This window comes from Clupea harengus, chromosome 26 (assembly GCF_900700415.2).
Source record: "Clupea harengus chromosome 26, Ch_v2.0.2, whole genome shotgun sequence".
Classification (NCBI taxonomy): domain Eukaryota; kingdom Metazoa; phylum Chordata; class Actinopteri; order Clupeiformes; family Clupeidae; genus Clupea; species Clupea harengus.
Genome location: NC_045177.1, coordinates 8,261,102 through 8,279,215, shown reverse-complemented (window position 1 = coordinate 8,279,215; position 18,114 = coordinate 8,261,102). Strand labels below are relative to the sequence as shown.

Sequence of the window (18,114 nt, the reverse complement as noted above, 5' to 3'; positions counted from 1 at the left end):
AAATGTTGCAAACACCACCAACAGCCCAGTTGGCACTGATAGAAGCTTGGCAACACACTAACTGGTGTCTTTTGGCAGTATAGCTGGCAATGGCATGCTGTGAAAGCTTTCTACATAGAGTATATCCTGGATGGCTAGTGGGAAAGACACATGTCTGTGCTTCACATGACATGACATATGCTATCAAAATGAATTTGAGGATGATACCAAAGCTAGTTGCCTATAAAACCATAACCCAAATAGTGTCAAATTGTTGCATAGTGTTGCTTTAATAAAGAAACAAACACATTTCATAAGAACATTTTGAAAAATGTATCTTAAATATCTTTAAAAGTATAAAGTGAAGAAAAATTAAAATAGCCTGTTACTTATGAGAACTACAACATTAAGTTGTGAATTAATTATTTGCAGAAAATCAGTTAATATAAAAGAAAAAAAAAGAAGGAGCAGCCAAGGAAGAACAATACAGCGCATTTTTTGCATGCACTGGAATAAACTAAACACAAACAACCCTAAATCATAAAATCATTTTAAAATGAGAGCTTACTTGTATTGAGGTGTTACTCATGCTCTTCATGATGGTTTTGATGAATTCTTTACTTGTTACAAAGTCTTTGTTCTTCATGCTCAGGGATCCATCAAAGAGGAATACTAGATCTACCTTCTGCTTTGTGCACTCTGAAAATGCATTGGTTGAAAAAGGAACAGAGATGTGAATACAGCACATCGAGCAGGCTGTACAATGATTGCGCCTTGAGACAATTTTATTGTTTTGGTGCTATATAAATAAAATGTAATGTAATTGAATAACAATAATGGTGTCACCACAATGACTTAGAATACTAATTCTGAGCAATTGCAAAAGTTATTTTCTTAACACATAAACAGGAAGTTGTAGCATCCTGTCAGCCCTCTGACTAAATAAGAGTCTGAGCTGCAAACCTTTAAAAGCTGAGGTGATGTTGGAGACTGCTATGGTTCCACTGCTACGGTTCCACTGGTAACAAATGCTGTTCAGGTAGGGGGTCCCATAACACTCATGACTCCAAGCAGGACTACAGGCCTAAATGGATATTACAGTAAAATAATCAAAACACACTTTTACCCGCATGCACACATGCACACACACACACTCATGCGCACACAAAGATTGTACTACATATCTCAATAGTGAAACAGTGGTGAACGTACAGTAAACTGGAGAGTTGGTGTTGCTCTCACAGCGACAGACATTCCAACTGCCTTGATAGAACCTGTGTTGAGAAAAATAGTATAGTTCTTGTGACACATGGATGATATGGTTGCACAGACACCCTAATTGGGACAAGGCTGACATACAGATAAACAGGCAGTCAGACAGAGAGATAACTACACAGGCTGACAAAGACAGATCAATGGACAGACCTTTAGAATTGAACTCTGCTGCACTTGGCAGCGGAACAAATTTGCAGTCTGGACTTGTGTCGTCACATATGAAGACCCCTCCGGTTCCATTTCTTTGAAGTGGTGCACTGACAACAAACCTGTGAATGGAACAATGTTTTTTGGACCTTCCATTTTAGGACATTTTGAAGGTTTTCAACAAGTGCCATGTGCTTCAGCTATCACTTGATAAAATAGTCAATTTCCATTGATGACCATGATAAAGTACCTACTGTCTGTGTATCTGGGTGCAATGACATGGATTACAAATTAAACTACCAATCCACGCTGTACTTGGAGTACTCCTAATTTCTTACTTTTATTTAGTATTTGCTGCTGCCTTAAAGCTTCTTCATTAAAGCTCAATAAATCATACAAAAATTGAACTAAAACAAAGTGAGTGAAAGAAATGTGCAAATGCTCATGTAATTAAGTGAGTGTATAAGTGTATAAGTGTGGTAGATCTAAGATGAGTGGTCAGTCAACACACAGCACAGAGACATTCAGTAGAGAAGAAGGAGACTGAAAAGGCCCCATGTCACTCTCTGCAGCTCACATATTAGAAGTGAATCTGCCTATTTTGTGATGGACCCCCAACAGAGGAAGTAGGCATAGTTAATAGGTTCCTTGTCGCAGTTCACTGCGACATAACAGTATGGTACATGACACTAGTCATGAGCCTAAATCGAAGCATTTATCCATTCACGCCTGAAAGGCCGCGAGATCTGTCAGTGCGCACTCCTGAGCCCGCCCCCTCAGGAGTCCCTATCTTGCGACGCGCCCCACAGATCAGTCTCTTTGAAAACTTCGCAAGACCGAAGTGCCAGCTCTGAGTATATCCTCTACGCTAAACCAAAAGTCAAAGAGTTTTGTGTGCTTTTGCTCTCTACGGGTTGGTGAGTTATCCGGGTTCTTAACCCTCACTAGCTCAGGGCGCTGCAAAATTCGTTGGCTCAACTTAATTTTGGAAGTAGTAGCTGCTATCCTGGCTGCCTAGCTGGCTAAGTTTCTGACGGGCCTGCTAGCTTGCTAACAACGTGTTCGTTGCTGATAGTGTGCTTGTGTATTAACACTTTCTTCTACTTTCAGATTGAAAAGATGTCCAGACACTACCCCGACTGCGGGCACACCCGTGTGAAGGGTGTCCGCCACCGTCGGTGCGTGACCTGCCTCGGCAGGGACCACGCAGTGGTCGCGCTCTCGGGCGATGACCCTGTCTGTGCCATCTGTGCTAGCCTCCCGCTAGCTAAGGCTACCAGGCGCCTTGCGCTATGGGAGCGCAGGGGCGCCGAGGGGGCTGCACCGGCTCCATCCGGGGCTAACGCCCCTGTAGGACCGAGTGCGCCTCCAGCCGTGGGCTCTGTGAGTGAGAGCAGCCGCCTTGCAGCTGCAGCTCCACTCTTGGCTCTCTCCCCGTCACCGCCGCCTACCAGCCCTGGGGCTGCGGGCAGCGAGGCGGAGGAGCTACCACTGGGCGGTGTCCTACGCGAACTCGAGGTGGACATCGACCTAGATAATGATAGTCTGCTGGACTACTCCGATGAGCACAGCTCAATCGCAGAGGCAATGCAGACAAGCCAGGACGTTAGGCCGCGGGTGGATACATCCCCTGCTTCGTCACGGCTTCTGGGCCAGCAACTCCACGAGGCAACTCTGCCTCGGGCTCCCTCTCCCTCCCCCTCCCAGTGTGCGGTCCTCGCTGCTGGACGGGGAGTTTTATGCTGGCTCCGCCGCGCCAGTTCCCAGCTGCATCCCCTTCTTCGAGGAGGTGCACGAGGAACTGCAGGCGACATGGGCGACCCCCTACTCGAGCCGGGCCCCGGTGGCGGGGTTCGCGCCCTACATGCCGCTCCACAGGGCTAGTGAGAGGGGCTACCTCTCCTTCCCTCAGGTGGAGGATGCAGTAGCGGGCTACCTCTCGCCTGCCTCCCCCACGATGCGCCTCGGCCAGAAGCCTCTCCTGCCTACGCGGGTGGCCAGGCACCAGGCTCAGCTGGCAGAGAAAGCCTACTTGGCTTCAGGGCAGGCTGCCTGCACAACCAACACGGCTGCGCTGCTACAGCGATATCAAGCAAAGCTCCTGACTGAGCTTGCCTTGTCGCTGGGGGAGGATCACCCGTCGGTGGCAGAGCTCCGTCGCGCGACGGATTTGTCAATCAGACTGACCCGGTGCACCTCACAGGCACTGGGGAGGGTGATGGGTACCGCGGTGGCTGCTCAGAGGTCTCTGTGGCTATTACTGGCTAAGCTCTCAGACAGAGAGAAGGCACCACTCCTCGACGCCCCGGTCCCTGTCCAGGGCGTCTTCGGTGAAGCAGTGGTCACAATGGCTGCCAGGTTCGAGGAACAGCAAAAGAGCAGGGAGGTATTCCAGGTATGCCTCGCTATAGCGGGTCCTCCTCAGGACACACCACACCCACGCTGGGCCGGAAGCGAGGCGGGTTCCGCTCGCCAGTTCCTCCAGCGAAGGTGCCCACCGGGCGAGGCTGGCAGAGACACCCCTTCCGCCCTCCAGCTCAGCCTGCAGCACAGCAGCAGCCAGCTGCGCGCCCTGCCCAGGGCGCAGCCCAGGCCCCGCGACAGCACTCCGCTCGCCGCGGGCGGGACAGAGGTAAGCCTCAGGCTTCCTGATGGTGACAGTCAGCCAATGGTCACACAGGGGGGAGCAGTGGAGCCCACACCACCTCCACAGAAGTCAGCCCGTCGCTCACATGTGAAATTCTTGTCCAGCACGGTAAGCAGGTTCTCACAAGCACCACACTCATATGTCCTAACTCCTGTCCCAGATGGCGCAGTGCCCAGACATGCTTGTGCGACTCCCCCCGCGATGCACACAGTGCATTCGCACCCCCCAATTCTTTTCAAAAACATGAGGGGGCAACCCCAGATCTCGTCCCCCTCCCTAGGCGGAGTGGGTGTAGATCTAGGTTTAGACTCATTGACCATGAGCGGGTTAGTTCCCGACAAATTCAACTCAAAGCACAACCTGGCTGGTCGTGAGGGGAGTTGGCGCGCATGCACAGTTTCACCATGGATGCTAAGAACGATCACAAAGGGTTACGTGCTGCAATTCGCCCGTCCCCTCCGCCATTCAGCGGAGTGATCCAATCTGTGGTGCAGCGAGAACAGTCTCACTTCCTACGGGAAGAGATAGTCTCCCTGCTCAGAAAAGAGGCGATAAGCATAGTTCCTCCCGAGGAGGAAGCTTCAGGCTTCTACAGCCGTTACTTCCTGGTCCCGAAAAAGGACGGGAATTATCGGCCAATATTAGATCTACAAGTGTTAAACAAAGCACTCATGCCGCTACGGTTCAGAATGTTGACCCCACGCCGGCTTGTGCAGTTTATAACGATTGGTTTATCACGATAGACTTAAAAGACGCATATTTCCACGTTCCGATCCACCACAGACATCGGAGATATCTGAGGTTTCATTCGGAGGAATAGCGTACCAATTCAACGCACTCCCATTCGGCCTAGCTTTAGCGCCGAGGGTATTCACAAAGTGCGTAGAAGCAGCCATCGCCCCGTTGCGTCTACGCGGCTTACGCGTATACAATTATCTGGACGACTGGTTAATAGCTGCTCATTCAGAGGCTGCAGCGGTGCAGGATGGCCATCTAGTGGTGGCGCACCTGTATCGACTGGGCTTTGTGATAAACAGGGAAAAAAGCGTTCTGTGCCAAAAGCAAATTACGCATTTTCTAGGCATGGTTCTAGACTCCACCTCCATGGAGGTCAGGCTGTCTCAAGAACGGATAAATGCCATCAAAACATGCGTGCGCCAGTTCCGACTGGGACAGTCAGTCTCGTCGCTGTGCTGCCAACGCCTGTTAGGAATGATGGCGTCAGCCGCCATCGCACTCCCGCTGGGGATGTTGCGTATGCGGCCATTCCAAATATGGTACCTGTCTATGAGGCTCAACGCAGTCACAGACAGGCACCACAGAGTACTGGTGTTCTCCAGATGCAGGAAAGCCCTGGCGATCTGGAGAACCCCCTGGTTTCTCGCCGCGTCGGGCACTATGGGCATAGTGTCGCGTCGCGTAGTGGTGACCACAGACGCCTCCACCATGGGATGGGGGGCAGTCTGCGAAGGAAGAGGCGTGAACGATCTCTGGTCTGTGACAGAGGCCGCGTCTCATATAAATGTGTTAGAGCTGCGGACAGTAGTCCTGGCTCTACAACACTTTCTGCCCAGACTGAGTGGTCAGCATGTGTTAGTGAGGACCAGAGGTGTAAAGTAACGAATTACATTTACTCACGTTACTGTAATTTAGTAGTTTTTTTGTGTACTTTGTAATTTTTAAGTAGTTTTTGAAATCGGTAATTTTACTTTTACTTAAGTAGATTTTGACTGAAGTATTGTACTTCGCTACATTGGAAATTACATCCGTTACTGAGTAAAAAAAAAAACATAGTTCAAGAAAGGACACCGAAAGGCGGGAATCGCGCACGACAATTCTCATTGCAGTGGTGGATGCTGCATAGAGAGGATGATAGAGTCGATGCAAGCCGCCCGTGTCGAGTCACGAGAGATAGAGATGGAGGAAGATGATAGTGCGGACTACCAACAAGCCGCGGACGACCAACAAGCTGAAGCACCGAACTTTCCGCAAGTTAAAATTAAAGAAGATGAAGAAACCCCGTATCCACAACTCAGCAAGCAGTTTGCCTTCCAACCTAAAAGAGGCAACAGCTATATAATGCTGTGCCTGCCCCGCCAGACAGAACTTTCTGCTTATAAAAATTAATCTTCAAATCTGCGCAAGCATGTGTTGGTAAGTACAGTATTTGTCCCTTTCCATTAGTAGTTCAGACAGCGTTTTTGTTGTTTATTAGCTTTGCTACAATAAGCAAAATATGGGTGTCATGGCACTTGTAGCCTCATTTTGGCTAGCACTTGCAACCACCGTGAGTATGCTAACGTCAACTAGCTAGCTAGCTAGGCTAGCCATACACTCATGTACCCATCCTTCTGTTAACAGCCGTCATCCAATAGACTAATAATAATTCCATTCCTGTCTTCCATTCGTTTCAGTTCATAGCATTATTATGTTCAGTCTCTCATATTGTGTTAAAAACTGCAGATCAGTCATCAGCAATAAGATACACCGCATAAACTGATATTAGGCTAATCATTTGGCTGCCTCCCATGCCCTGAAACAGGAACGATGTGAATGCGCACACCATCGTTGTCAGAGAGTTGGACAAGTCAATGTCAATGTGTATGTCGTTATCTCGAATTTATCACGATGTGGTGGCTTTGCAACGTGCACGTCGTTCATGTTCATGCTCAGGGGTCTCGGTTAGCAAGAATTTAGGATTATGAATTGTGATGCATGTAGAAATAGAAAATAATGTTATCTACTGTATATATACTGTAGGTCTGTCATCTCAAGTAGCTATTTATAGCTATTTCTGTGTTAAGATGCACTCTTGATGGCAGCTCAATACTTAATTGTCAGAATTGTTGTTTGTCATTCTACAGGTCTAGTCTATGTCAGACAACATCTTGACCGGATGGTAGGGGCTGAAGCAAGTTGGACAACATTCATCAGATGAAGATGAATAATTTTCCTCAATGAAGTCCAGAAGGTACAGGGGAGTTAGAAGGGAACCTAGCCTGTGTCTCAGTCAATATGGATCTGCTGAACTCCTTTCAGAATATCAAAAAACTGTCCCTGAAACTCAATACTGGCCTACCTGCCTCAGCCGCCTGCGAGTGACTCTTCGGCTGTGCTGGATTGCCGTTTACTGCAAAGCGAGCCCGGATGAACTCTACACACCTTGAAAATCAGCTGCTGCTCAAACTCAACAAGAAGTTTGTAGACTAATGCTCTAAAGGTGGACACAAGTAAAGTAACCAAAGTTTTAATATAGTGGGGCAGCGGCATTTTAACTTTTTTATTTTAGCTGTCATGTGGTTCATGTCTTGACATGTCCTCCCAAAAGTTCTTAAATGTTGTGTTGACAGTTTAATGTTTAATGTTTGACATGTTTAATGTCATTGCACTTATATTTCTAAAGATTTCCTTTAATTAAAAATAACTAGTTTTTGTATTGGATTTATGACCCCTTGTCCTTTTTTGCACTATATAGGAGCGGCCCGATCAAGTTGTCGAAAGTAACTAAGTAACTTTTACTTAAAGTACATCTTAAATGAACTACTTTTTACTTTTACTTGAGTAAATTTTTAGATGGGTAATTTTACTTGTACTTAAGTAAAATTTCATCAAAGTAATTGTACTTTTACTTGAGTACAACATTTCAGTACTTTTTACACCTCTGGTGAGGACGGACAACACTGCGACCTTGGCGTATATAAACCGTCAAGGCGGAGTGCGCTCCCAGTCACTACACAATTGGGCGACTCGCCTGCTCCTGTGGGCAGCGAGGCACGTCCTTTCCCTCAGGGCAGTTCATATACCAGGTCACCTCAACTACGGTGCGGACCTGTTATCGAGGGGCGATCCTCGAGCAGCAGACTGGTGTCTTCACCCACAAGTGATAGAACAGATCTGGGTGCGTTTTTTCAGGGCGCAGGTGGACCTGTTCGCAAACAGGCAGAACACCTGCTGCCCGCTCTGGTTCTCGCTAGGGGGCGACAACCCCCCACTAGGCATAGACGCGCTGGGCCACCAGTGGCCAGCTCTACGCCTATATGCTTTTCCCCCGATCCCGCTCCTCCAGCAAGTGCTGTGCAGGGTGGCGGACGAGGGCAGAGAATTGATATTGATAGCCCCCCACTGGCCCAATCAGCCGTGGGCGGCAGATCTAGTCAATATGTCAGTGCAAGGAACCGAGGTTACGTAAGTAACCGAGACGATTTTTTTTATGATCGTGGAATTAATAGTGACAGCAGTAGGCCTAATTCTGGTATGTTATAAAGTGTTAATAGATAAATAGCCTTTTAATAGAAAGTTAGCCATAATTTGTCCCAAGCCACAGGAATCACAAAATGCTTAGAGTGGGATAAAATGGATAAGTATGATGCTCATTTATTAAGAAATTGTAGAAAATGAGAGTAAATAATTGTAAAGAAACTGTATAAAAACTCAATTACTGTATAGAAACTGTAGTTAATTACCGTAATTTCCGGACTATTGAGCGCACCTGAATATAAGCCTCACGCACTGAATTTTTTAAAAATAATTATTTTTAACATAAATAAGCCGCACATGTCTATAAGCCGCAGGTGCCTACCGCAACATTGAAACAAATTAACTTTACACAGGCTAAAATGAATATCAAAACTAATACAATAGTTAGTTTTGCCAGTTAGATAAGTGCACTGTTGCTTTAAGAGCGCACAGTCGCAAGAGTCAATCAGAAGCTAGAACGTTAGATTGAAGACAGACGCTAGTTTGAAACCAGTGAGCTAAAGAACTTGAAGACTGGATTTGTATTGTTGTAAACTTTTATTTTATTTTCTAAAGTGTTTTGAGTTGTGTTCTGTCTACGCTGGTAGACTGTGGTTATTTTGACATTAGTTAAGTTATTGAGAGATACTGAGAAATCGCGTGGAGCTAAGCATCCATGCGGCTGCATCCATGCTAGCATCCTAGCTCCACAAAGCCACCGTAAACACAAAGCCACCGTATACAGTCACAGGTATCATAATCCATAAATTAGCCGCATCGTTGTTTAAGCCGCGAGGTTCAAAGCGTGGGAAAAAAGTAGCGGCTTATAGTCCGGAAAATACGGTACTGTAAATTAATCCACAGTCATTTTCTACAGTTTCCCTAGAGCCATTGAAGTAAACAGACACAGGCCTATCTCTGTAGAGATCCTTTCCATGTTGTCAGACACTTACAATGACATTATGAGCCTCGATGCGATGCGATGACTTGCCCCATAGGATTACATTGTATTCCCATTTTGAAGATGCTGGTTATAGCTCACTACTAGACCGGCCCAGATGACAAAATATTGGAGTTCTCCTTCAAGCTAAAGTTTTGAATGCGGTATGCTTAGAGCCCGATGATTGCTGCTTGCGGCTATTTATGATAATATATACCCCGTCCTGTACATGCACAGGCTGTACAGTATTTACCCCCTTTCTGATTTCTTTCTGGTAGTGATAATGGGGTAAGGGGTGTTGTGCTGGGGTGTGAGCGTAGGGGGTTTATATGACTTGCTCTGCATTATTTAAAAGTATGCACAGGGGTTTGTTCATGGTATGCTTGACAGCTAATGACACTAGACAGCATAATTTGTAACACGAAAAGGCCAAATGGTAGCACTGTCCCAGCCTAATTGGCACCCACTGCCTTCCAGTAATGGCGATAAAAGCAGAAGGAAAAATGCAACTTTTCCATAACCCTGTAGACAAGAAAAATGTCAAACTAGTCAAACTTTACCAAAGGAACAGGTTCAGTTTGTTTAAACAATGGTCTTTCGATGTTCCTTGTATGAATGTGCATTTCTTCATGTGCAAATACAATATTTCAAGAATATAAGTAAGAAATTATGGAAAACAACAACTACCCTCGTTTTTATAATTATTTGTTAGTGATTTAGCGGCCCAAATGCAGAGTCACAAATCCAATCGACCCACACATTCTGTGACCTCTAATTATTAGATCATGAATGTTCAAAAAATAATTGTACTTGAATAGTATTAACGTATTTCATGTAGGCCATTTCTCACAGCTCTGTACTGTACGGTTATATAATGGAGTCACTTACCCTTTTTCTGTCCCAGACTGAAAGTGCAATGCCTTGTATCCAAAGAAGTCTTCACGGGGTCCTGATCCATTGTAAATCTTAGGTTCTGCAACGTCTATGTTAAAGGCCATAGAAAAGGACACTGTTGGGGAAAGACAATACAGTATTGATCAGTAATTGCAACAATGTAACGAATTAATTGAGGTACCTGAGTTTAGAAGTATCCCACTTTGTACACTGTGACAACCAGACAACCACTCAGTCAAAAATATAAACACAACATGTCAAGATCTCATTCATCATCTCGTGTTCAAGATCCACCTATGGGAGGGACATCCGTACCTGACCTCTGCAGAAGCATCAAATTGCACCAAGTCTGGCTTAACACACAGAACAGAAAGTCCAGTCCATGTGAATATAACACGTTTCTGTGCTGCTATTTCTCAGATGACATTCACTTCTCAAATCTCAACTTCACTCTGCAGCTCTCTTGTTTTTCGCTAAACTGTTCATAGGATACATATCCACCGGAGCAGCCTCTGCCGGGGTGCTTACCGAGGATTTACGGTTAGTAAAGCTGTGCTTTGCCTACAGAAATGTTCATCCTATGGAACTGTTCATCCTACAGAACGCTAGCCATGATCCATGATCCATGACCGTGTCTGTTGTCCCTGTCATTTCCCCAAGAATACACAGTTCTGGGTGTTCTGTCTGTGTGTGGAAGCAGGATTAGCCCCATTATGATTAACAGGACACAAGATCCTGCCGTGTCTGTTGTTATCATACACATCATATAGTAATTGGTTCATATATATCAATCTGAAAGATATTTTTTTCCACATTACCATATATCCTGCGCATAGAAAATCCCTATACTTTACCCACCACTTTTACTTATCAACTAATCATAGTATGGGCAGACCATTGAGAACCATCACAGGCAGCAGGTCAGAGAAACTTGATTGTCATACAGAACAAAAGGTTTGCATTAGAAGCCTAGCTCATTTACATTAAAAGCCTAGGAGGTGTCTTAAACAGTATATGTGGCTAGAATTGGAGATGCTTGTGGTTCAGATCTGCACAGAGTATGTTCTATGTGCTTCGTTACTGCTCTTTACTGGAATTAAGACAGTTTGCTACATCAACCGCAAAAGTAACATCCTTTTTTCACATTGGCTTCCCCTCAGCAGTTTCTATTAGTGCTGTCAGTTTAACGCGTTATTAACGGCGTTAACGCAAACCCATTTTAACGCCGTTAATTTTTTTATCGCGCGATTAACGCGATTTTTTTTTTTTTTTTTTTAGATTAACGTTCTTTTTGGCCTTGCAAACTGTGTAGTAGGCTAACGTTACGGTTTGAGTGAATGGTGAGCGCGATACGGCGAAATGGATGATAAAAAACTTCTGAATGGAAAGTTTACTTTTAAAAGTTGTGTTGTGCAAAAGAAGCGAGCTTCACTGTTGTCTGAAAATGTCAAGAGGCAGCTGGCTGAAAGCAAAGAAGTAGTAGGCTTACCTTTTATTGGTAACCTAACTGTTACGGTTCATTGTTTCTGAAATAAGAGGCCTGACTGCTATGTTCCCAGCAAACTTGAAAAAAGGAAATATTAAGCCATGGTTTAACTGCACTATAGGGTCCTTGTTTACCTGAAATGTGCAATTTTATTTTGTACCGCCCTGTTTGGCAATGTTGGTTTTCAATAAAATAAAACATTTGCATAAACCAAGCCAATCCACTTTTCCATGTTGATAAGGGCATTGAAATAAAAATAAAATGATGGAAAAAATTAATAAACGAAGGGACATTTAGAATAGATAAAAATTTGCGATTAATCGCGATTCATTTTTAGTTAACTATGACATAAATGCGATTAATCGCGATTAAATATTTTAATCGTTTGACAGCACTAGTTTCTATATAATGTATTTTTGTGCTAGCTGCAAGTCTAGGCTACTATAGTTCTGGCATGCAAAGGGTGCTTTCATTATTAATAATGCATGCTTGTGATTGGCTGTTACTGACAGCACCAGAGAACTAGACTGGGTTGAAGGATTCAATCAGATATTATAAGGGAGGAGACAAATCACTGATGGGAAAATAGGAGGCCCCTATCAGGAGGAGAATCCATAACACTAAATATGGCAGATTTGTAACTGGAGGATCTGCCCTGTATTATAAAAAGCCAATCACATCGTTGGAAAGGGCATAACTGACGCCTTCCTGAACATCCTGCTATTTCACTGTGGGCTTCACCCACTAGTACCTAACCTATTGTTTTCAGTCCTATATTTTATGGCTGATAATTTCTCAGTTCTCTCAAAAGTCTTATTTCAAGTTCAAGTATTTTTTATTCGTCACATACAACAAATGTAGTGAAATGTAAAAGGGTCTACGCTCCACACTGCGCAAAAATAAAATAAAATAGAATAAAATAAAACAAAATCAATTTAATTTAATTAAATTTAAAAAAATTAATTTAAAAAAGGTGCTGAATTTTTTAAATTTGAGATTAAGTGTCTCACTGCCTGAGGGTAGAAACTCCTCCTTAGTCTCTCAGTCCTTGAATTGAGGCTACGTAGGCGTCTACCCGATGGCAACAGGGTGAAGAGGCTGGCATTGGGGTGTGTGTCATCCCTCATAATGTTTCTGGCCCTCGACTCCACCCTCTTATGGTAAATTTCATACAAGTTGGGTAGGGACGCTCTGATAGACCGCTCGGCTGAGCGCACTACCCTTTGAAGGTTGGCCTGATCTTGGGCGGTACAGTTTCCGTACCAGACGGAGATGCATCCTGTGAGGACGCTCTCCACAGCTGAGGAGTAGAAGGTCCTTAGGATGGGAGGGGAGACCTTGAATTTCCTAAGCCTACGGAGGAAGTACAGCCGCTGCCTAGATGACTTTGTCACGTGTTGTGTGTGGAGGGTCCAGGTTAGGTCTTCAGTGAGGTGCACCCCCAGGTACTTAAAACTAGGGACCCTCTCCACAGGCTTCCCGCTGATGGTGAGGGGGGTGTACCCGCTGTCCTGCTTTCGCCGGAAGTCCACCACCATTTCCTTTGTCTTTTTGATGTTTAGGGCCAAATTGTCAGTGCCAGGTCTGCCACTTGGTTCTGGTAGGGCTGCTCGTTGTTATCGGAGATTAGACCCAGCACCACAGTGTCGTGGGCAAATTTAATGATGGAGGTTGAGCTTCCGGAGGCTGTGCAGTCATAGGTGTAGATGTTATACAGCAGCGGGCTCAGAACGCACCCCTGGGGGGAACCTATGTTGAGGGTCAGCGGTCCAGAGGTTACACCACCCTCTACTCTCACCACCTGGGGGCGGTCAGTGAGGAAGCTGAGCACCCAGTTGCACATTTGGGTGGTGATCCCCAGCGACCTCATCTTGACAATCAGGCGGAGGGGGACTATGGTGTTGAAAGCTGAACTGTAATCAATGAACATCATCCTCACATAGTTCCCCCCCCCCACCATCCAGGTGAGTAAGAGTGGTGTGTAGCAGGTTGGAGATGGTATCGTCTCTGCTTCTGTTTGCTTTGTATGCAAACTGGAGGGGGTCGAACGAGTTGGGCAGGGAGGTGCAGATGTAATTTTTCACCAGCCTTTCAAAACACTTCATCACTGCAGATGTCAGGGCCACTGGACGGTAATCGTTCAAACATGATGGTAAACTATTTTTGGGCACCGGTACAATGATTGACTTTTTGAAGCAAGATGGGACGACAGCTTGGGCCAGGGATGTATTAAAGATCATGGTGTACACTGGAGCTAGTTGATCAGCACAGGATTTAAGGACCCTCTCAGGGATCTGGTCAGGCCCGGCAGCCTTTTTCCCATTTACCCCTTTGAACACCCTCCTCACATCACTCTCACTGACTATGAAGGGGGGTTCGGTGTTATTGGTAATCATGTCGGCCATGACTGCCAATGAGTTATGGTTTCCGCTCTCCATCTCAAACCGTGCAAAGAAAGTGTTGAGTTCATCAGCAAGGGAGGGGTCAGAGCTACACACCGAGCTGGGCTTATTCTTAAAGTCTGTCATTATTCGCAGGCCCTTCCACACATTAGCGGGGTCGCCTGCGTTGAAGTCGGTTTCCACTCTGTCTTTATATCTGCACTTTGCAGCTTTAACGGTCTTCCTCAGGCCATAAGCAGCCACTTTGTAGTCCATCATGTCCCCCGTAGAAATCCCAGCATTATAGGCGGCAGTACGCGCTGATAGTGCTGCCCTGACAGTCCCATCTACCCATGGCTTCTGATTTGGGAAAACTTTTATTTTGACTGATGGAATAATATCATTTATCAGTAGGTGGATGTAGCTCCCGACCACTTCCGCAAACTCACTTACGTCGTCGGAGGACTCCCGGAACATCTCCCAGTCAGCGTTGTCAAGCGCGTCTTGCAGCAAGCCTTCTGATTCGTTAGTCCATCATTTGACCTCTTTCGTCACTGGAGCTTCATTTAGGATCTTTTGCTTGTATTTAGGAAGTAGAAAAATGGCAACGTGATCGGATTTTCCGAATGCAGGCAGGGGGATAGCTTTGTAGCTGTCCTTGAACGGAGTGTAGCAGTGATCCAAGGTGTTGTCTCCTCTCGTCGGGAAGTGGATATGCTGTTTAAATTCTGGCAGGCCCCGGGAAAGTTTGGCTTTGTTAAAATCACCGAGAACGATGATAGCAGCTGCCAGATGACGATGCTGTTGTTTATTTATCACCTCCTGCAGCTCGGATATGGCAGTATCTGTGTTGGCTTGTGGGGGGATATATACCGCGGTGGTGATGATTGCTGTGAACTCACGGGGTAGATAGTGAGGACGACACATAATGGACAGATGTTCCTGATGGGGAGTGCAGGCACGGGAGAGAACGGTAATGTTCCTCGGATCACACCACTTGTTGTTTGTCATGAAACAAACTCCTCCACCCTTGGACTTTCCGGACTCTTCCGTTCTATCCATGCGAGCGATGGAGAAATGCTCGGCGGGTGTGACAGAGTGATCCGGGATAGATGGGTCAGCCAGGATTCAGTAAAACATAAAATGCTACAGTCTCTGACGTCACGCTGGAAGGCAATCCTTGCTCTTATATCATCCATCTTATTTTCTAAAGACTGGACATTAGCTAGCAGAATACTGGGCAAAGGTGGATGGTTTGCCTTGCTCCTCAGTCTGTTCCGAATACCCCCTCTTCCCCCTCGGTGTTTGGACCGTTTCCTGGGCTTATCGCTACTGCTGTTATAACCGTCAGTTTGTCGGAGAATCTCAGCTGGAAACGCCGACTGGCTGTCAAAAGACGTACTAACATAAAATAGGCCAAACTGATCCCTAAACTCTAAAAGCGTTTGGTGATCATATGTGATCAGACTAAAAGTTTCATCAGTAAAACAAATTAAATATAAAAGAAAAATAGGTAAAAGGCACAGTCTAAACATAGAGACCCTGACGGCGTCTGGACACAGCCACGCCATCACCATGACAACTCCTATTACTATTTCTCAACAATTCTGTTTCCAATTTCATATCTATAGCCATAGTTGTGTAGTAGACATCATTTACTGCAGTGCATTGACTGATTTGCTGTATAAAGTACCAATGAAACTCAGTAAAACTGTTTTAAATTTTACAATGTCGCATTTACATTTTTATTCAGTCTATAAAATACAAACACATGAGACAAAAGATAGAGGACAGAGCACCCAGTAATGTGAGTGACAATAATCGAGCCAGATGTAGATAATGCAAATACGTTCACAGGCAAAACCACACTCAGTCAAACAGGACCTGAGACTGAGGTGATGGTGTGAATACGTGCAAACTTGCAAACTGACATTAGTCACACGTCTAACCACTTAAAAACAGCACTCGTCAGCAGAACAGCAGCATCCAAAAGTTATAAGGCAGAGCAAACGCTATTGGAAAGCCAAGCATTATATTGCTCATTATAACACAGTGGTATCTTTTACAACCAAGGGAAACTCAGAACATCAGATATTTCTTCCGTAGAGGGAAGCACTGCCTCAGGCATCTGCCACCTTACGAAATTTCTCACACTGAACACAGTGACTGCAAAACAAATGAAACCAGCTATTTAATACATTGCTGATAAATGATTGATTGGTTGATAGATCATTAACAATGACTCGGGTGTACTTTATCTAAAAACAGGAACTCGAATAATCTTTAGAGCAGCCACTGAATTGGAAGAGGTGAGGCGAAGCACACAGTGAAGGAGAACTGCTGAAACCTCACAGGAGGGGAAAGGCTTTATGTTCGAGTTGAAGATCACAAAAATGGGGATAGAGAACAACTACCAGCATGAATCAAGATGCAAGAAAACAGGAAGAGCACATGGCAATAAAATAACTAGTGTATAGGAATGACACTGGAAACAGTGCTGTAAAAAAATGATACTGTATTGATATAGCTCTTTATGAAAGCATGAACACACTTGCACCGATGTTTAACATGAGGCCTATGAAACCTCTAACACTTGTGTATAGGAATGACACTGGGAACAGTCCTGTAAGAAGCATGACATAGGAAATAACCTAGTGTTTTTTCTTGACAGGTTACTGACAAAGTAGTGAGTCAACAACTTTCCTAACACAGTCAAACATCAAGCAAGTGCAACACAAGACAAAGCAAGACCGCAAATAAGCTACTTACTAGTTCGGCAGACAATAGTAACCGGGTGGCTTCAGGAAAACTTACATAACGCAGTAATATGCCTACGGACCCTGGTATGGCAATGGCACGGAGGCGATTCTCCATATTAAACGTCATTGTAGCGCCCCAATTTTTTTTAAGCTGTTATTTTAAGGTAAAACTGCTAATCCTAACCCTAACCCTGAAGTACAATTCCTACATGATGCCACTTTAAATAGAAAAGGGCCTTTAGCTTATATCTTGAAGGCAGTGGTAGGGTTAAGTCTTATGCTTGGATATTTAACTCCATTAAAATCTACGATACACTGTACTGATACTGTATTGATATATTGGCAGCTCTTTAGGAAAGCATAACACACTTGCACAGATGTTTAACATCAGGCCTAGGAAACCTCTAATACTGGGCTGAAATGAACGTATCATAGGGGGAAATGAACTCCCTCACCCCTCCCTGCATGGCCAGCACTGAGAGCTGGACAAGAGTACTAAAGTAACATCCATTGTAAAACCAGCCACCTACCTGCTGCCCACAAAACCACAAGATGGAGAGATCTCAACACAGCCATCCTCCTGAAAGCCCTCACCACTGGATTCACAGAGAGAGCGGGCGAACGCTGCCCACCAAGTTCCAATGTGCTTCCTCAAGAGTCTTGTGTCAGGCTTGTGATACTGTTGACAGGGGCGTTACTCAGTTCCTTTTCACGCCATTTCTTCACCTTCTAGCTCTTCTGAAAAACAACCTGAACAAGTGTTTAACCGTATTGTCCTGCACCATATTGCAATGAAAAGTGGTGTACCACTAGCCTCACCAACCACCTCACCATGATGTGTGTCCTAAACCATTCATGGGTCCAGTAGGGCTGAACAATTTGGGAAAATAATCTAATTGCGATTTTTCCCCAAAATATTGCGATTGCGATTTAATATGCGATTTTTTTTATTTTATCCTAATTTTTTCCCCAACAAATTGTAATAAATGATTTAAATATGACCAACACAATATTAGATACATTTAGTTTAAAATATTATTTCCCACATTTTACATTTTTATTTAACTGCTCATTACAGAATCAACAAACAACAAATCGGTGTAAGAATAAAACACAAGTCATGCACTTTTTAAACACTGTGTGCAAAATGTATCATCTTAAGAAAAAAAAACTAAATTAATTTTTTTTTATTTATTTAATTTTTTTTAGACCACGTTTTTAATCGCGAACGTTGCGGTTAGAAAATCGCGTTCTATCATATCGTGATTAAATCGCAAATGCAATGAATCGTTCAGCCCTAGTCCAGTCAACAGACAGGCGGTCCAAGTCCGACTGCAATTAATTACAGGAATGTAGGCCAAATAAAGCCT

At 44.7% G+C, this 18,114-nt stretch overlaps 1 protein-coding gene and 1 long non-coding RNA gene across 2 annotated transcripts in view; both read right to left on the bottom strand.

Annotated features, from left to right (window-relative positions):
- Positions 1-1,249, bottom strand: part of LOC105895766 (integrin alpha-L-like) — a 33,991-nt gene extending 32,742 nt beyond the window's left edge. The window contains exons 1-3 of the mRNA XM_042703842.1: positions 1,192-1,249; positions 943-1,063; positions 548-678 (exon numbers count right to left, since the gene is read on the bottom strand). Coding sequence (XP_042559776.1) covers positions 548-678; positions 943-1,063; positions 1,192-1,233 — 294 coding nt within the window. The 5' untranslated portion in view covers positions 1,234-1,249. The remainder of the gene's footprint in view (positions 1-547; positions 679-942; positions 1,064-1,191) is intronic.
- Positions 1,250-1,481: 232 nt separating this feature from the next.
- LOC116219879 lies at positions 1,482-17,356 on the bottom strand. The gene is made up of 3 exons (XR_004163339.1): positions 17,275-17,356; positions 10,113-10,233; positions 1,482-1,523 (listed from the first exon to the last, which is right to left on the bottom strand). It is a non-coding gene; the product is annotated as an uncharacterized LOC116219879 (long non-coding RNA).
- Between the last annotated feature and the right edge of the window lie 758 nt (positions 17,357-18,114).